This window comes from Rhinopithecus bieti, unplaced genomic scaffold (genome assembly GCF_001698545.2).
Source record: "Rhinopithecus bieti isolate Rb0 unplaced genomic scaffold, ASM169854v2 scaffold_13342, whole genome shotgun sequence".
Taxonomy (NCBI): Eukaryota; Metazoa; Chordata; class Mammalia; order Primates; family Cercopithecidae; genus Rhinopithecus; species Rhinopithecus bieti.
The window spans coordinates 326,571-347,864 of NW_016807690.1; the positions used below are offsets into that span (position 1 = coordinate 326,571).

The 21,294-nt window shown below is 35.9% G+C and overlaps 1 protein-coding gene across 1 annotated transcript in view; it reads right to left on the minus strand.

The window, feature by feature from the left end:
- The window catches only part of FERRY3 (FERRY endosomal RAB5 effector complex subunit 3), a 44,650-nt gene that overhangs the window by 18,709 nt on the left and 4,647 nt on the right, over positions 1-21,294 (minus strand). The window contains exons 4-9 of the mRNA XM_017883313.1: positions 17,001-17,182; positions 12,255-12,354; positions 12,026-12,147; positions 6,087-6,193; positions 5,374-5,571; positions 4,638-4,766 (exon numbers count right to left, since the gene is read on the minus strand). Of these exons, the coding sequence (XP_017738802.1) occupies positions 4,638-4,766; positions 5,374-5,571; positions 6,087-6,193; positions 12,026-12,147; positions 12,255-12,354; positions 17,001-17,182 (838 nt within the window). The remainder of the gene's footprint in view (positions 1-4,637; positions 4,767-5,373; positions 5,572-6,086; positions 6,194-12,025; positions 12,148-12,254; positions 12,355-17,000; positions 17,183-21,294) is intronic.

A 21,294-nucleotide genomic window follows, 5' to 3' on the forward strand; every position in this document is an offset into this window, starting at 1 on the left:
TATTTTGTAATGGCTTTTAGCATCAGAAAACACATGAAAACAGACCTTCAAACAAGTAAACAGCAAATATCAAAATATTATAATTTTAAAAGAGATCTGAATAAAAGTAACAATATTTTTATCTAGTGACTACTTTGATAAATTGATTTATAACACTGTACTTCGTAAATGCATATATTTTATAAATCAAGAGTCAGAGAGATAGAAGGCTCTGATGCTAGAATCCATATTTAATGAATTATCGTTTGCAATACAGAGCCATGTGATTGATAGGCTTTGAATAAATGTCTAATCGTAGCACAGATGATAAGGAACAATAAAGAAGGACTCTAATCTTGTTCACATGGAGTATGAACAAACAGAATATCTGTTAAGTAAACAAGAGAGAACAGTAAATAGTCCATTTCCCTTTCCATATTTTCATGGCAATGCCTTGTTTAGTAATAGCAAGAAGATGGCCAGTTTTATTTTTTGAAAACGTATATAAAATGTGCATAAACATTTTTGGCTTTTTATCACGGACCACAGAAATACAAAGATGTTAATATAACAACCATAGTAAGAAAAACAATGGAATGTCTTAAAGAATTGAATATCAGGATGTAAACGTGCAGAACAAATACGTAGGTGTGCACAGAAAAAGATGGAGAAGGTATTTTCACAAAATTCTTCTGTAATAACATGCAGCTTTCTTTAAGAAAGTCTTTTATAAACCTACTTGCATCACTGACTCACTGAAACCACAAAGTAGTTGCTTGAACAAGAACAAAATAAAATGATATATACGCACTGCCTTAGCCATATGTGGTTTAAAAACTTCCTGTCATTGACTGCACACTTTCTATCTCTCATAAATATACTTAGAATCCTCCTCCTCCTTCCACACCTGTCATGATCTCAATCTTCACGCTTTTAGTCACTACTAAGAATAATGTGAAAATGTTTCTGATCACATCACTGCTAGTTTGTATGAGAAGAAGGAAGCTATTTTTATGTAATATGGATATGAGTTCTTTTGGCGAGGGTTGATAAAAGTAATAACAATTGGTAGAAGAATAAGAGGGTATACCAAGATATTCTGAAAGGTTTTGTTAGGATATACTTCTATAGGGATTTTCTAATACTCAGCTGGCTCTGTTATATATAACACATATTGCCACAGCAAACCCTCAACTGCCTTTAGTGGGAATATAAACTGGTAGAAATACTACAGAGAGTAATTGCCAATGCTATGAAAATTATAAACTTTAACCTGGGAATTTATCTTTAGGAATCTCTTCTGTAGATATGCTTACTGCTCACACACATGCACATTTATTCATATGCAAGGTTATTTACCATTACTAGGCATCACTACTTATAATAACAAAAAATAAGGAATAAATCAAATGTCTATTAGTAGGGGACTGATTTAGTAACAGGATATCCTGCAATGGACTACTATGCAACAGCATAAAAGCATGAGGATGGTCTTTATGGACTGATACGAAATGATCTCCAAGATAAATTACTCAGTGAAAAAGGCAGAGTACAGAATAGTGTTACGCAGAAAGCTGCCATTTATGTAAAAGAGGAAAATAAACAAGTACACACATACACTTGCTTATACATACATAAACATCTGTCTGCAAGGGACATGTGTGATAGCACTGGCTGCCTCTGAAGAGGGAAACTGGATAGCTGGGAACAGAGTTACGGACACTTTCACTGTATGCTCTTTTGTATAGTTTGAATTGTGAATCTTCAGAATGTCTGACCTATTTAAAGAATGATTAAAAACATATAAACCATTTTTTTTCAAGTTTATTGAATGGATAAACTGTAGTGAACCCTAGTCAAGTTATGACTAGATAGCCACATTCTAGCTACGAGAAAGGAAAGAATTCTATAATTTCTGGGAGAGAGGAACATGGGAGAGGGGAACAAAGACCCTTCAGAAAGGTCTTCCTTATACCAAGCAAAGATATAATATCTCTCTGCTACTGTGCAACAAAAATATATGCACCTGAAATACTATAACCGTTTCTTTTAAACACAGCAGGTGAAAACAAAGAAAAGAAAGAAAGAAAAAAGCATTCAAAAGTACCAAACGCAGATTTAAAGGAGAAGACAGCCCCAATTTTAAAGCTTACCATGTTTTATTTCCTGGGCACCAACATCAGCTTTTTATAAGAAATAATAAAATACTGGCCAGGTGCGGTGGCTCACGCCTGTAATCCCAGCATTTTGGGAGGCCAAGGCAGGTGGATCACATGAGGCCAGGAGTTTGAGACCAGCCTGGCCAACATGGCAAAACCCCATCTCTATTAAAAATACAAAAATTAGCCAGGCATGGTGTACACATCTGTAATCCCAGCTACTCAGGAGGCTGAGGCACGAGAATTGCTTGAGCCCAGGAGGCAGAGGTTGCAGGGACTGAGATCGCGCCACTGCACTCCAGCCTGGATGACTGAGACTCTGTCTACAAAAAAAAAAAAAAGAAATAATAAAATATTGTGTATGCATTCAAGCCAGACAAGAGGATGCTTGTGATTTTATATCTGTGATATATGAAATAAAAGAAAAATACAACTTAACACATATTTGAAATGACTATTACCCTAATATTTAGGTCCTAATATTTAGGTCCTAACTAAACAAACCAATGGTACCAATTTAATTTACAAAGAAACCACTCTTTAAACTTTCATTTTTCAATTAAAAAACAGCTAAATTACTCTGGGATTTGAGCCAGAGATTTTTCTTTTACCTGACTTCCTTAACCCTCTTCCTATGTATAGATAAAAGCTTCTGAAGAAAGATGCCATTAACTTTTCAATAGCTTTAAAACCATTTCCAGGATGGAGGTTTCTTAAAAAATTAAAACAGAACTATCTTATGATCCAGCAACTCCATTTTAGGGTGTATATCCAAAGGAAATGATATCAGTATCTTAAAAAGTTATCTCCATTTTGGCATTAGTTGCAATAATCAAGATATTAAAAACACACCTAAATGTACACACATACACAGACAGACACACAATGGAATATTATTCAGCCGCAAAAAAGAAAATCCTGCCATTTGCAACCATATGGATGGACCTGGAGGACACTAAGCATCCTGGAGGATGCTAAGTGAAATAAGCCAGACACAGAAAAACAAATATTATATCATCTCACTTATACATGGAACCTAAAATAGTTGAACTCACATTGGTAGAGAGTAGAAGGTGGTTACCAGGGCTGGGGTGGGGGGAAATAGGGAGATTTTTGTCAAGGGGTACAAAGTTTCAGCCACACGGATGGATAAGTTCTGGAAATCTAATGTATGACAATGTGATTATATTTAACAATATTCTAGTGTATACTTGAAATTCATTAAGAGGGCAGATCTTAAGTGTTCTCACCATGGACACAAAAAGTAGTAACTATCTGAGGTAATAAACATGCTAATCCATGTGAAGTAATTATTTTACAATATCTGTGCACACTGAATCATCAAATTGTATACCTCAAATATATACAATATTGTCAAATATATCTCAATAAATTTAAAAAATTTTTCCTGTAAATTTCCTAAATACGAAGAATGTTATGTTATGGATAAATAAAGAAAAGCAGTTATTTGAGGATACAGTTTTTTTTTTTTTAAAGAACGAAAATAATTCATTTAACTGACTTCATGCTACTTAAGCCAGTCAAAGATATACAAAAAGTGTATATTTTGTGCTACCTTTTAGTCTACATTTCCAATCCCCTCTGTAGTAATAATTACGTCCATTTTAAAGATATAGAACTTGGATCAAAGATCACCAACTTTCCACTGAGTGTCTACTTCAAGTATAACTACAGTACTGAAATTTAACAATAGTTTTCACTAAGAACCTTGAAGAAAATCATTCCCTTAAAAAATAAAATTAGGCACAGAGTTCAAGCTTCTGAAGTTCTGGATATATATCCAAAGGAATAGAAATCATTCTATATAAAGATACATGCACACGCATGTTCTTCGCAGCACTATTCACAATAGCAAAGACATGGAATCAACCCTAGTGCCCGTTAATGATAGACTGGATAAAGAAAATGTGGGACACATACACCACGGAATACTGTGCAGGTATAAAAGGGAATGAGATCATATCCTTTGTAGGGACATGGATGGAGCTGGAAACTGCTATCCTCAGCAAACTAATGCAGGAACAGAAGACCAAACACCACGTGTTCTCACTTATAAATGGGAGCTGAATGATCAGAACACATGGACGCATGGTGGGGAACAATACACACTGGGGCCTACTGGGAGAAGGGAAGAACATCAGGAAGAATAGCTAATAGACAGTGGGCTTAATACCTAGGCGACGGGTTGACAGGTGCAGCAAGCCACCACGCACACGTTTACCTATGTAACAAACCTGTGCATCCTGTACAGGTACCCTGGAACTTAAAATAAAAGTTGAAGGAAAAAAAAAACCCCAAAACCAAAATACATTTTGATGTTCTTTTATAGAAAAAAAAAAAAACTTAAAATAATCTTAAATTTTGTTTTTAATTTCCCTCTATCTTCCAGCAATATAATTTTCTATATGATCTTAATAATGATCCATATACTATTACAGTGTTTACAGACAGAATGTAATAAAAGTGAGTTTTACTCACCAAGTGATTCTTTCAACTTAGTCCTGCGCTGGGTTCTGGCATAAAGTACCACCTGTTGGACAACTTCTAATTGCTCTTCAATTCGGGGAAAATGGAAGTCAGTGCATTCTTGGCAAACTGTGGCAAAATCTAAAGGACCCAAAACATTTACAAACTTCTAAATGCAAACTATCAAATATTTAGTATTTACTTACAATGAGATTTAGTAGAAACAGAAAATAATACTTATTTTTCTTAAGATTTCTTATACTTGTCCTTTAAATAATTATGCCTTAAGTTAGGGCACAGCAATTTTGTTTTCATTAGAAACTTAACCTCTCAATCACTCAAAAGAGCATACAATTAAGAGACAAAGAAATGTTAATTCCAGGTCTTCTTTAAATAATACTTTGATCATAATCCACCCCAAAAGGTGCTATAAAATACAAGAAAAATCACCAAGCCAGGATTTGCTTCTACACTGAAAACACGTGGCTGCTCTTTTTGTTTTACCTTGTAATGAGAATTCTTTAAAAACATTATTTATAATATAATAGCAAAGAAAAACAAACATCATGAAGCACTCTATCAGTGCTACAGTTTGAAATGAAATAACTATGGCTGGGGATGTTTGTTTGGTCTACTTGAATGCCAAGGTGATTAAAATGTTTTTTCAGTTTCCCCATAATTCCTTTCTTTGTAAGAATAGTGTTTAGGGTGAGATTTAACAAAATAAATGTGTGTGATGTTAACTTACCTCTTTTAATACCACTATATGAATTAATTCGATTATCTACTAGTAAAACCAGGCCACAGAGAGATGTAGAATAAAGTGACAGAGCTGTTTGGAGCCGATGAAGTTTCACACCACTTCGATGATTTCTTTTATGCTTACAGAAGTCCAGCATATCTGCTCTCAGCAATCTCAAATTATGCATGGTCTTTAACTGGGCTCCTGGGGGTAGGCAATAGTCCAGGAAAGATACTTAAGCAGCTGCAAAAAGTCCAGTATAACAGGATGCGAATCTCTATGGCAAGAATCCAGATAAATCTGTACTACAAAATAATTAAAAATGGGCCTTGCAACTTTCCATTTTAATGACTATTTCAATTTAATCTACCTGAAAAAACATTATATAAATATACAAAACTTAAAGCCAACAAAATATAGTCTTCCTTAAAGCAAAACATAATTTGGAATTAAAAATAACATAGGTACACACTACTCACATGTTAGGGATTTTTCTCTTACAGCATATAAAAAAAGTTTCAGCGGCCAGGCACGGTGGCTCACGCCTGTAATCCTAGCACTTTGGGAGGCCAAGGTGGGTGGATTGCTTGAGCCCAGGAGTTCAAGACCAGCCTGGACAACATGGTGAGACCTTGTCTCTATTATTTTAAAAAACTAATAATTAAAAAAAAGTTTCAGAAGTTACAATAAATTATAATGGAAAAAGTTAACACACTTACCTAAGTGAATGGTAAAACTTTCTTCTAACTTTCTCTGTTCCTCATAAATCCTTCCAATTGCTTCTACAGATTCTCTGAACTGACTTGGCTGAACTTTAATTTCCTCACTAGAAGTAATAAAATTATTGATATACTTTTATGTTTGTCAAAAACTTTTCTTAAAGGAAAGCTTTATAATGAGAGAAAACTGAACAGCTGAAAGTCTTGTTACTTTCTTCCTAAAGTCATCCTTAATCCATGGTGACAAGTAAGACCATAAGCACCAATAGGTTCTAAAATTCCCACTTGTTCTTTCATTTCCTCACAATAAATAAAGCAGATTATTATTTTCAATCATTATGTCAATTAATATACTGCCATTTAACATTTTTAGCAGCCTAAGAGAATGATTAAATGAAGCAATTAACTTATTACTTTAAAATCACATAATATTTTAAAATATATAATACATCCTATACCAGGGCTAGCTCTAGGCAAAATTAGAAAACAGACGAAGTGATAGCAATGAAAATTTAAAGTCAAATAAAATAGATAATAAAAAAGATGAAGTTCATTTTGATGTATACATATGCTTTATTTTTACCATTTCTTGTTTTTTTTTTTTTTGAGACAGAGTCTCGCTCTGTCACCCAGGCTGGAGCGCAGTGGCCCAATCTCGGCTCACTGCAAGCTCCGCCTCCTGGGTTCACGCCGTTCTCCTGCCTCAGCCTCCCGTTTGTTTTGTTTTTTACCTCCAACATTCTCCTCCTACTAAACTGCCTTTCTCTTTGCTCTCCTCTTTACAGTTCCTGAAAAGACCTCCACAAGAGAGCAATAACTACATCATTGTGGAATTCAAACAGTGGTATGCTGAAGATGATACAAGTCTGTACGAGTCATCCATTTCCCTAAATTTTGGGGGCTAATCCCAATAGCCCCATTAGACTCAATGACTGACTTCATTAGTAAATATGGTAAATTTAAACCTTGCCATTTAATCTACAAGAGGGGACCCCAATCCCCCCGTACTGGCCTGTTAGGAACTGGGCCGCTCAGCAGGAAGTAAGCAGCAGATGAGTGAGCATGACCACCTGAGCTCCACCTCCCATCCGATCAGCGGCAGCATTAGGTTCTCATAGGATCGTGAACTGTATTGTGAACTGCACATGCAGGCAATCTAGGTTGTGTACTCCTCGTGGAACAGTTTCATCCCCAAACCCTCCCCGCCTCTCCTTTAAAAACTGTCTTCCGTGAAACTGGTCCCTGGTGCTCAAAAGGCTGAGGACTGCTGATCTACAAAATCACACCTTTCTGGACTCCATCAGATAAGTGATAATAAGGCAACCTTGTAAACTGAATTCCACACCGTGACATATCCCTCCAAGGACGGACAGGACATATAAGGAGTTTCATCTTTGTTAGAGCATAGCTGAAATGGGATGCTGTCATACAAGCGGGTAAAAAGAAAGCAGCTAAAATTTTAACAGATTCTGGAAGGCCAAGTGGGCTAGCATATCAAGTTAGAATAGGTTGGAGCCACAGACACCGGAACTTGCAAACTCTTTTCCATTGGCCTCCATCAGGTATTTCCAGAAAAGACCGAAGGCAGGAGACAAGAGAGCCTTCTCAAGGGCACAGGCAGAAATGCTGAGAATCAAGATACATGAGGCTTGACCAAACTAGGAGCTGACAAAGACAACAAAGAAGGAGAAGAGTTGAACAAAGTGACCTTCCTGACCCCCAACTATGAGCCTAGATTCAAGTAACAAATCTACTGCTGGGAGGCAGAGCAAAAGGTTGGAGACCGACTCCACTCTGCAGCTCTGGCATGCAAAGACTGCTGAAAGCAAGGGATGGAGCAGAGAGACAGAGAAAAATCCTCCTGGACCCCCAAGTGCCATTCTAAGCACAAAGTAGCACCAGTAGAAAATGAAGCCTGTGGTACATTGAAGGTCCTGACAGACACGAAACCAAACTGGGATAAAAGCGGGGTAAAAGACTACACATTGGGTACAGTGTACACTGCTTGGGTGATGGGTGCACCAAAATCTCAGAAATCACCACTAAAGAACTTACTTGTGTAACCAAACACCACCTGTTCCCCAAAAACCTATTGAAATAAAAGAATTTTAAAATTTTTAAAAAGAAAGCCAGGAAGTCAAAAAATTACATGAAAGCAAGATCTCTAACAAACTTGCCAAGTATTTTCAGATTTATCCAAGCATCGTTCCAGTGAATAAGCTAATAAATAAAGTCTAATGCTAAGGGGAAAAAAAAACCAAACTTACCTCAAGTGCTAAGAAGATGTGAACAACCTTCACATTAATACGGTTCATTTCTGGACATAAATACTATTAACCTCAGTCTCTTCTAATACCCACAATATCCAGCATTCAGTTAAAAAAAAGAAAAGAAGAAAAATAGGCTGGGCACGATGGCTCATGCCTGTAATCCCAGCACTTTGGGAGGCTGAGGTGGGCAGATCACGAGGTCAGGAGTTCAAGACCAGCCTGGCCAACACGGTGAAACACCATCTCTACCAAAAATACAAAAATTAGCCAGGTGTGGTGGCATATGCCTGTAATCCCAGCTACTTGGGAAGCTGAGGCAGGAGAATCGCTTGAATGCAGGAGGTGGAGGTTGCAGTGAGCCAAGATCGCGGCACTGTACTCCAGCCTGGGAGACAGAGAGAGAGACTCTGTCTTGGTGGGTGGCTGGGTGGGTGGGTGGCGGGGAGAAGAAAAAAGAAGAAGAGACACCCAGAAAAGCAAGAAAAAAACCCAACCCACTGTCAAGAGATAAAGCAATCAACAGAAACAGATTTAGAAAGGATCCAGATATTGGGACTAAAAGAAAGGGACTTTCAAAAAACTATAACCAACATGTTAAAAGATCTAGTGGAAAGGTAGACAACACACAAGCAATTTTAGCAAAGAGCAGAAACAAAGGGAAATACTAGAAAGCAAAACATGGTATCAGACTAATGACCACAGATCAACTCATTTTATAATGCCACCATTAACCTGACACCGAAACCAAATTAAGATGTTATAAGAAACAAACAAACTATAGACCAACATACATGCATAAATATATAAGTTGGTGGATATATGTCATATATATACATGTGTGTGAAACAATACATATCATGACCTGTATATAAAACCTAAAACAATAAAACTTCTAGAAGAAAAATATAGGATAAAATCTTTGTGATCTTCCATTAGGCAAAGATATCTTAGACAAGATAGAAACCATTTAAAAATAGATAAATTGACCAAGCACAGAGGATTTTTGAGTAACAAAACTACTCTGTATGGTACTATAATGACAGATACATGTCACTATACATTTATCTAAACTGACAGAATATACAATGGCAAGAGTGAGCCCTAATGTAAACTATGGACTTTGAATGATTATGTCAATATATGTTCTTGATCACAACAAAGGTACCACCTTGCTGGGGTATGCTGACAAAGGGGAAGACTATGCATTTGTAGGTCAGGAGGTAAGTCTTAGTACCTTCCTCTCAGTTTTGCTGTGAACCTAAAAATACTTTGAAGGAATAGTCTTTAATTGATAAACTGCACTTAACTAAAATGAAAAACTTAACTCTCTGACAGACACAATTAAGAAAATGAAAAGACAAGCCACATAGTGGGAGAATACATTTGTAAAACACATTATTTGATGATGGACTTGTATCCAGAATATATAAAGAACTCTCACAACTCAATAAGAAGACACATTTTTCCAGCACATGAAAAAATGTTACCATAATTAGGCATCAGGGAAATGCAAAGTAAAATTATAGACATCACTGCAAAACGTACTAGAGTGTCTAAACAGCAATATTGAGTGTTGATGAAGAGATGGAACATTTGGAACCCTCAGATATTGGTGGTGGGAATGCAAAATTGTACAGTCACTTTGGAAAATAGTCTGGCAGTTTCTTCTGAAGTTAAATGTACACTTACCATATGACCAAGCAATCCCATTCCTAGGGGAGAGGGATTACATATTTATGAAAGAGAAATCAAAACACATGTTTATACCAGACCTGTTCACGAATGTTTATAACAGCTTTATAATTGCTAAAATCTGGAAATACACCACATGTCCATCACTGAGTAAATGGATAAACAAATGGATGAGAGAGTATTACTGAGTAATAAAAAGAACCACTGATAAACACAACAACTCAAATGAGTCTCAAAAGTATTATGCCACGTGAAAGCAACAAGATACAAATTGCTACATACGGTTTGATTCCATTTATGTGACATTCTAGAAAAATCAAACTACAATGAAATAAAACTACAAAAAAAGGGAAATTCTGTATCTTGATTGCGGTGATGATTTTATGACTCAGTTTGTCAAAATTCATCAAACTGTACACCTAAAACAGAAGAACTTTATGTAATTTATTCCTCAACTGACCTGACTTTAAAGAAAACAAAGCAAAATAAATTTAAAATACCACTTTTATCAATCTCATATAGTGGTTCCACACAGTTGTGTTGAAAACAGATCTCTCCTGCCCAAAGAAACATCTATCAAAAAGAAAAGCAAAGTAACATAGTCACAATAAAAACATTATTTCCTAGGACTACCTGATTTTTAAAACCAGCCGCACCTACAGGCCAATGTTTACGCAATGAAATTGATTGTAAAGATTGAATTTCTGAAACTCTAGCAGCAAAGTAAGGGATAACTTTTTTTTTTTTTAAGAGACAGTTTCTCATTCTTGTTACCCAGGCTGGAGTGCAGTAGCATGATCATGAAGGGATAACTTTTACAGCAAAAAGGCTTTCACAGCTTCCTTAAGTCAGTGGCTTTCAATGTTTCTGACTACAATATACAGTATACATTTTACATTTAGGCTCAATATACACATTCACTTTAGAAAGCTTCACGTATGATGCACTCTGATTTTTTTCCCTATTCTACCGTTATTTTTAAAAGGCTGGTTGGAAAATAAGGGATGTAGAATGGTTCATAGCAGGCTGCAACAACCAGTCTGGGGAAAACGGTAAGGCAAATGAAAAACTAATATTTAGATAAGAGATGCTATAAATGTCAGGTAAAGAGTTAACGATAACCTATCCATCTGTCCATCCATTCATCCCATAAATTTTAACTGAGCATGTCTTATGTGCTAGTGTCAAGAGATAAACACTTGGCAAGGGACTGGGTATACGACAAAAAAAAAAAAAAAAAAAAAAAAAAAAAGACATGAGACTGACATTATACAAATAAAATGCTATTTAACAATACTTATAGCATACACTGGCATATGCTGGAAATAGGATTATTATACTGTACTCAGTATATTTCCAACTGAATATACTTTAGGATTTGAAAAAAATTAATTCTCAAACATACAGATATGTAGCCAGGAAATAACATAGGCATGGCCAAGCTCTAAGGGAACATATGAAACACAATTTATTTAGGCCATGAGATGCCACACAAGTTATAATTCATGAGAAATCCTCCATGCTATTTCTGTACCTTCTATATGCTTCTGTTACTGCACATACCACTCTATACAGTATTATTTATTTATAGATCAGTCTTTCGAGAATATAAGGTCCATATAGGAAGGTTTTTTTTTTTGTTTTTGTTTTCCTGCTTAGAGAGTGTTTGGCATTCAACCAATGTTTACTGCATGGAATGGAAACTAAAGAAATAAAGATAGTATTTAAGTATTTAGGTGTATGTATCTAGAACATAAAACTAAAGTTCTATTTCAAACTAACCAATAACCATTGCCCCCCAAATAATCCACATAAAGCCTATAATGCAAAAGGTGGTAAAAGAAGCACAAAATTATCTTGAACTTTCACTAGCAAATTAAAAATACATACAGCTAAAATATAAATACATACAGCTAAAATATAAACCATTACTAACAATGGACCATTATACAAATAAGAACAATACATAGTAAATACCTAAGGGAGCTGTTGTTGGGGTTTTTTAGGTCTTGGTGAAGTTTTATTACCCATTCCTGATACTCTTGTTTTTGGATGGCAGTTGATTGTTTTAATTCATTTGACCATTTATTTTCTAGGTCCTAAAAGAAACAGTGTACCAACTGGTTAATTTTTTTACCAAAACAAAACAAAAAAACAACAAAAGAAAATGCAACTGCATACCTAAAAGTCACTGTATTTCACTTACTTGCTGGGATTCAAAATGCTGAGCAGCCAGTGAATTTACATCTTGATCTGTCAGTGATTTTCCCAACTCCTGCATCACTTTTTCCATTTCAATACCTTGTCTAAAACACAAATAAGCAAATCAGGGATATTCATCAAACTTTCAAGGTATATGATCCTTCAGATTCATCGAACACTCTTTATAAAGTGAAAATAAAAAGTTTATTTTGTAGAAATGTGTCCAGGAATGAGAATTAGAACTCGAAAGTACTCAGAATCCTTGGAAATAGGGACTACCAAATTATGATGACAGTGTCATATAATATCAACATCATTTGTGCAGCTAAATTTTCATCTAAATTTATTGCATAGATGAATGCAGTCAAAATCTAAGTTATCTTTCAATTACCACGGCTAATGTTAAAAACTCTGGACCTTCTTTTCACCTGCAAATTTCCTCAAAGAAGAGACTCTGCAATTTCAGCTTAAATGGATTTTCTATTTGTAGATGAACTAAAGTGACTTCAACCTCTGAAAGTTAGTTTACATTATATCCAGAAGCAGACAATTAGATCCTAAGTCAAATTATTATTAAGCCATAAAATTTACAGAGGGATGTAAAATACAGTCTGAAGATGTTAGTCACACCTTCTGCATTTATCCAAAGAAATAACGTGTATCCAAAAAAATAAAAAATGGTTTTTCCTACAGGAAAAACTAACCAGTGGTGTTAGAAGTACAGATAATGGTTATTATGAGGGAAAGGGTAAAGGACTAGAAGGGCATGAAAGAGGCCTCCGTAATGCTGGAAATATTCTATTTATTTATCTGGGCAGTGGTTACGTGGTCATGCTTAATTTGTCATAGTTTCCTGAGCTGTACACCCACAGTGTGTTGCCTTTTCTGTATGTATGTTACATTTTAATAAATAAGTTCACTTAAAACATTGAAATTAAAGATTATCTTCTAATACAAATGTATGCAAAAAGTTTGTTCTAAAACAAATTTCCAACAAACTGGGAAAGAACAAAACAGATATAAACTAAAAGGATTTTATCATCCTAGTTAATTCAAGTAAATTGCTCTTAAGAGTGAATTTCTGGCCGGGCATGATGGTTCACGCCTGTAATCCCAGCACTTTGGGAGGCCGAGGTGGGCAGATTACCTGAGGTCAGGAGTTCAAGACCAGCCTGGCCAACATGGTGAAACTCCATCTCTATTAAAATGCAAAATTAGCTGGGCATGGTAGCGGGCGCCTGTAATCCAAACTACTTGGGAGGCTGAGGTAGGAGAACTGTTTGAACTCAGGAGACGGAGGTTGCAGTGAGCTGAGATTGCGTCACTGTACTCTAGCCTGGGAGACAGAGCGAGACTCCATCTCAAAAAAAAAAAAAAAAAAAAAAAAAAAAGAGGTAATTTNATATAAACTAAAAGGATTTTATCATCCTAGTTAATTCAAGTAAATTGCTCTTAAGAGTGAATTTCTGGCCGGGCATGATGGTTCACGCCTGTAATCCCAGCACTTTGGGAGGCCGAGGTGGGCAGATTACCTGAGGTCAGGAGTTCAAGACCAGCCTGGCCAACATGGTGAAACTCCATCTCTATTAAAAATGCAAAAATTAGCTGGGCATGGTAGCGGGCGCCTGTAATCCAAACTACTTGGGAGGCTGAGGTAGGAGAACTGTTTGAACTCAGGAGACGGAGGTTGCAGTGAGCTGAGATTGCGTCACTGTACTCTAGCCTGGGAGACAGAGCGAGACTCCATCTCAAAAAAAAAAAAAAAAAAAAAGAGTGAATTTGTACTTATTTATAACACTGATTAAGATACTCATATATATATGATAAATTAAATTCAAGCAAGTTATACATATATACATTTCTATATATACCTTCTGGTAGTAAATATTCAATATCATTTAAATCCCACTTAATTCTAAAGCAGATGACTCCATTAATTTCTAATAACTACTACAGGTCAAGTGAAAATTATGCTTGCAAGTGAGATTCTTATTTAGAAACAGAAATAACTGCTAAACATTTATAAATACAAACTTAGACATAAATATATATTACTATTTTACATTACACATGTTCCCTCTAGTGGATAAAAGGTATCATTGCCATTTTTAAAGTTTAAAGAACTACCTAGAATCTGGTTTGCTTAAAAAAAAAAAGCACATTTCTTGTGAAGAAAAAGACAGAAATTCAACAAATAAAATTTCATGAACATCTATTTCATCCTAAATATGTCCAAAAGGCAACTAGCTAATCATATAGCTGATGATACAATATATATTTTCTACTATTAAGATAGAAGAAAATTTTATTACACGATGAAATACTAAATACAGCCTGGCTCAGTATGTCAGATGTGACAGCTCTGGCATCCTGCATATTATCTTGAAGATACTTAAAGAAAAAAGATCATTATAACTTGTACTATTGATGCTATGCCGAGAAACTGTCTTTTAAAGATGTACAATGGCATTAAAATGAAATAAGAAATAAGAGAATGTGTCATTTCTGCTCATGAACTGGATAAATAAATTAAGCACCAAAATGTCAGGTCAACCTCCACAGACGCTAGTGAATTACAACTTACCTTAAGTCATACTGTTCACCTTTGCAATAAATGTTACCTACCAGAGGAATATCGCTTTTTTTTTCAAGCTAGCAGTTTGGACAGGTGAAAATAAATGACAAAACTTTTAAAATAGATGAATTCAAGCATTATTTATATGTTTAGACAGAAAAAAGAAGGCCAAACCCCATTAAGAAATTGGCCAAAGATCATTTCAAACAATGAAGTAAACCCAAACAAACCTCTACTAAAAAACTATTCCACGAAGAAAAAAAGTATGAATATCAGTAAATGCAGCTAATTAGTAAGTTAATTCAACTTCCCAAAAGATGAAGAATCATGTAGAACAGAAATCTTCTTCTGATTTAGAAAAAGGAACCATTATAGACTATTAATGGCTAGATACAGAGTTTTCTGGGGGGTACAGGCAGCTAACTATGCTGCAAGTTAGAGTCACTCAACAGACGGACTGAAGTACTAGGAATGGAAGTATAGGGAGCCAAAGTGGGAATTTATCAATATACCCAAAGAGGCAGAATGAGTATAGTCACAGAAGACCTGAGAGCTAGTAACAGATTCAGGATGACTTTAAGGTTATATTATTTGAAGGCCTAAGAGGAAAAATCAAACAAATGAAGTTCAACAGAAAGTAATTAATTAGTATTAGGTAATTCTATTTTCTGTATTTTAAAACCTAATTCTATATTTTGTTCTTCTTTTTAAACTATATTCACAATTTTACTGGTTACATAATAAAGAACTAGAAAAAACATTTTGCCTTCCCCAGGGAAATATGTTTCAACTATATACCTAGTGGCAACCACTCACTACAGGTATCTCATCAAAAAGGAATAAACTGCCTGAATACAGCTGGTTAACAAACCAAACCTATAAACAGTGACAAATATCTCAAAACGTCATGTTCTTTTTGACAAAGAGATCATTCTAATATTTTACAAAGTATGAGCATAAACGGTCCAGAGGAGTACAATTGATATGAAAATTTATAAATCTATGCAATAAAAATGCTAATTTGGTACACACAAGAGGGTATCCCTCAGGAACAATGATTAAACACATTTGCTTATTATTTTTCTGTACTTAAAATTTTCTTAACCATGACAACGTTCCAAAGATCATTCTCATCTTGCTAGCCTTACTGTTTTCTAAGGGGAAGCTAATGAGAACCAGGAACAAACCAGCACATCTTTTTAAATTTACTCCTTTGGGACTATTAAGTCGGTTACACTTAAAAAAAAAAAAAAAAAAGTGTTTTGTCCTAATGTACTCTCACAATCAAAGCAACACCAGAAATATTACCTTCATTGCATATACACCCAGTGTCTTACATAAGTGTTTTTAAGATAATGAAAGTTATCAGATTCTGCTACATTTCAATGGATTATCTAGAAGGACACATCCTGAATTCCTATCACAATTTATCTAGAGTTACTAGAAAGCTGTCAGGGAGGCCACTTCTTATTTTAAAATACACAATGCTAGCAGTTTTTGACATACTCCCAAGAAAAAATAAATAATAAAAGCAATGTTTGTATACTGTGTTAAGTAATCCATACAGTAGGAATTCAAATCTAATTACAACTTCTTGGAACAATACTGGCGTTATTGTTTTTTTCTAAGGTATTTGAGCATACAAAATGAACTGAAAGAGCCATGGACATAGTTAGAGCAGGGCAATGCAGAGGTTCTGAACAGGGAGACAGAATGGTACAGCGGTTAACAGTTCTGAGGTCAGATTTCCCGGTTTCAAATTCCAGCATGCCCTTGGACAAGTTACGTATTTAAGCAAAAACTTCTTCATCTGTAAAATGGAAATAATGTAGGGTTATGGTAAAGATCAAATGAGACAGGGCATCCAAAGCACTGTGCACAGTGCCTGGAACAAAGCAAACCTTCTAGGAAAGTAATCTATTCCTCTTATTAGAGATAAGAATATACAAGGCCACCAGCATCATTTATTTAGGTAAACCACTTAGAAGGTGTATAAACCTATGAGGACCCTCCCAGTTGCAGTTACACATGTAAACATACAAGAAAATTAATTTCTAATATTGAAGTATTTTTTTCTATCTTATCCTTTTGTAAAAAATAAAAACAAGTTGTTCTGCAGGCCATCTATTTGACAATGTAACATTTAATTCTGATAATGCAAGAAATTTGAAATACCTCTCTCGTAATTTTTTCAGTTCCACATCTCTTTCACCAATCAGTTCTGAGATACTAACAAAGTAATTATGTTCCAAATTTAAGAGAGTTTCAGAGGCAGGAGAATGAATTAAGTCATGGTACACATCTGCAAAATCTTCATCCCAGCTGGGTTCTTCAGGCCTTGCATGCTCTAATGTGGTCTACAAGATAATATACAGACATTCTTAAATCATGACCTAGTATTTTTATTTAACAGACTACCAGAAAAGTATGTATATGATTCAATTTTTGTACATCAATGACAGAAAGACCCTCTTTTATATATAGATGAATGTGTGTGTATTATATAGGATTACCTAAGTACAGAAAAAAAATGTGGAGAGGCACAGACTAAGTTCTTAAGTTACCTGGAAGCAGAAATGAGAAAGAGGTACTAATGCGGAGGAAGCGATAGGAAGTGTCCATAATAAAAGCGTATGCTATGACCTCATTTCTGTGAAATCACACACATACACACACACACACACACACACGATCAACAAAACGCTAATGGTGTCTTATTTCAGGACAGTGGGATTTCTGATAGCCTTTATTTATATTCTAACATACTGTATGGTAAAATAACTTGCAGGCATTAGTTACATAATCAGAGGAAACTTTTCATTATTAAAAAAATACTGCTAAAATAGGTTACATATTTAGAAAATAAGGTGACCTATGTGGTCACCTGTGAATGAAAGCCAAATTCATGCATACCTATATCAAGATAAATATGTAATTATGCATTTAGTTTGACCTTTTCTAGTGTTACATTTTCTTTTTAAAATATAAGCAGGCTTTTAAGTATATAAAAATGGTAGCTATTAAAATGATGAAGGGACTGAGTAAATGCTGATAGACAAGAAAAGCAGAAACAGGGAGAAACAAAATGGGAATGCTCTCAGCACACACAGATACACCCAGGGAGGTGCAGATGTCCATTCCAAGGGCAGCCTCCTCAACTCGTCAGAGGAAACTGATATGCTGAGAAGTCCCTTGTCAAAGATCATATGATTTAATGGCATGAAGCAGCAATAAAACAAAGATTTTGATGTTTTTTCCATTATAGATCTTTGCAAAAGATACCTGTAAAAAAAAAAAAAAAAAAAAAAACAACTAAATTCTTCCCTTTTCTTATCCACGAAAATATTAAAACTGGAATTTATAATATGACTTAAGAGTAATAATTTACTTTAAAACAACTGAACACATCACAGAAAGAGGTATATTGAACTCACTCAGTCAACAGGGAAACTTTTCTAATTTGCTCTCTTTCACTTCAACCAGCTGCCACATCAGAAAGCAGGAGACTAGCTGAACCTAGAACTAGGATTTCATCTCCTCTATGCCTCTGAAACTCCAACACTGTTCTGATAACTGTTCATCTTTAGATGTGGGACTGCTGTAGGAATTATAACCAGCCCATGGGACTTAATTTCTGTTTAAAATTCACTTCAGGGCAAAGCTGAAATTTTGTAGGGAGGAACTACTGCAAGACTGCAGGGATGTGCTTGGCCACACATAACACCAGATGTTCAGTAGCCCCACTACCAGATCATTTAACTACAATAATCTGCAGCTTTAATTTTAAACTCAGCCTAGGGCAAGCCTTATGAATAGGTAGAAGATACCTACGCGAGAAGAACTAAACATAGTTTTTTCCTTGGTCTAATTTATGCCACTCCCTCAGGACAGATGCTACTAGAAAGGGGACTGTGACAGCTGAGAGGAATGGGGCACTGAGGAAGTGGCTGCACAGAGAAAGCTATTCAATGTCCAGGCCATTATTTCTCCACCTCCGCTTCCAGGCATAACGTCTGACTTCTTTGAGGTTCAAACCATTCAGCACCCTTTATCTTTCATGGCCATTATTATCTAACAACCTACCTGTCCGTCATTCACCCTCATTCCTGTAAAGCTTTGGCACCAAGTTCAAAGACTTCCTCTCTGCCCCACATCCTGCAACCTGGGTTACTTGGATATCCATGTGGATACCCATCCAAGGCCCTGCCTTCTTACTTTCCTGAACTCTACAGTCTTTACTGCGGAGTCCCAGTTAGGGCAAAGGAGTCAGGCTGGCAGGACCACAGGAAAGCAAACAGAAAAAGCAGAGAAGCTATAAGTCTGGCTTTCTTCATGGCCAGACCGAGCTTGTCCAACCTGTGGCACAGGATGGCTTTGAATGCCACCCAACACAACAAATTCATAAATTCCGATTTTTTTTTTTTTTTTTTTTTTTTTTTTTAGCTCATCAGCTGTCCTTCATGTTAGTGTATTTTGTGTGGCCCAAGACAATTCTTTTTCTTCCAGTGTGGCCCAGGGAAGCCAAAAGATTGGACACCCCAGTCCAGGCCATGTAGTCCTTCTGCGCCCAAGTTTCACCAGACACCTGCAAGATAGGTGCAAGACTGCAGCTCACTGCAATCTTGGGGTTATCAGTACTGCACGCAGCACTCTACGGCATACAGCATAAACGCTGTCCCATAAAATCTCCAGCAAGTCTTTGTTTCCTTGAAGTCAGCTTCTCTTCTGCTGGCCTGCCCATTGCCTCCTCGCAACATATTTTCCTGCTTTCTCTAATAAATCTACCTTTCTTTAACTGTAACTGTCTTGGTAAATTCTTTTACCCCTGTACCACCAGCCCAGATAGTCATTGTTCACATGCAAAATTTACTAGTTCTCCACACCACCTCGGCCAACCATTTAGTATCCTCACCAGAAACTCAGTCAGTCAGTATTCAAACATTCTAGTCTCTGACTATAACCTCCACCCCTCCACCCAAGATTTCTCACTCAATAATTCCCAGGTAATTGGTATTTAACCTCATTAGGACCTTCACTTCATAAGTTTCTCAATGTTTTCATTTTTTTTATCAGCCATCAAAGGCCATCTAGCTTCACTTCCTTCCCTATGTAGCTTACATTTTGTGATCTCGCATTTAACCACTGTCTTGCTGATATCCTCAACTCCCTTGACTGATGTACCTTATCTTACCTACCTAACAAAACCCTAATCTTATTCCTCTTCTCTATGTCTGCAGTCAGGCTTTGGAGAGCTGCAGCAGAAAAATCACAAAACTCTCTAAAGTTTACGGTGACAAACTGGTGCCACTCTTCATCTTGGCCTCAATGATGCCTGGCAATCCTATCATTGCCTGCTCAGTTTTCTCCTTAAATATCCAACAATCGTATGATACCTACCGCCTCATCTAAACAAATAACCTATCTTTCCTTAAAGTTGAAACAATCGGAAGAGAATATTCTCAACTTCCTGCTACCAAATTAATAAAATTATCTGGGTTTATATCCAACCTTTCCTGCTTCTCTTTGGCTATCACTGGAGAAGTACCTGTCTTCCCAGTTACAATTAATTCTCCATTTGAGTTCTGGATTCTATCCCTTCTAGTCCTAAACTCTGCCACCTTAAAAAACAAACAAACCTTTGACCTTGTGTTCCCATGTAGCCAGTGCCCCATCCTTCACCTCTTTATATTCAAACTTCTTCAGTTAGTACACTGATTCTTCCTATTTCCACACTCTCACATTCTTAAAGTCAATGAAATCTAGTTTCCACCACCACCAACTTACTGAAACTGATCTTGCCACAGACAAGATTACTTGATAAATGCAATGGATATTTTTGAGTCTTTTCTTTGCCTCTTATACTTGATGTCATCTTGGATTCTCTCAGTTTAATTTGCAGTGCTCTTTCTTAGTACCTAAAATCATTTGTGGTACACCTAATGGCACCTTAGACTTTATGAAACGGTATATTATTTAAATAGAAAATGATATTATGTGACTAGACAACAATAATGAAGATAAGTTTATAAAAGCAAACCAAAGGTTAAATGAATTACTATTGCTGGTTTAGGGCTGCCAGATAAAACGCAGAACACTCACTTAAATTAGAATTTCAGATAGTGAAAAATTTTTTAGTATAAATATGTTCCATGTAATATGTTGACATACTAAAAAATATTCATTTATCTGGAATTCTAACTTAACTGGGTGCCCCATATTTTTAATTACTAAATCTGGTGACCCTATGCTGGTGAGATATATGCAAGTAGCCTCTTGTTTTACGAAGGTATTACACAGAAAGCACTTTGTCTTACGCGCTCACCCTGATACAGGAAGCACAGAAGCAGCAACATATTTATTACAGAATATTGGTATGCGGAGAAAAAGGATCTTATAACTATTTCAGGGTTACCATAGCATTTTACAAATTTTCACCCAAATCCAGAATATCCCTGAAATTTACGATCTC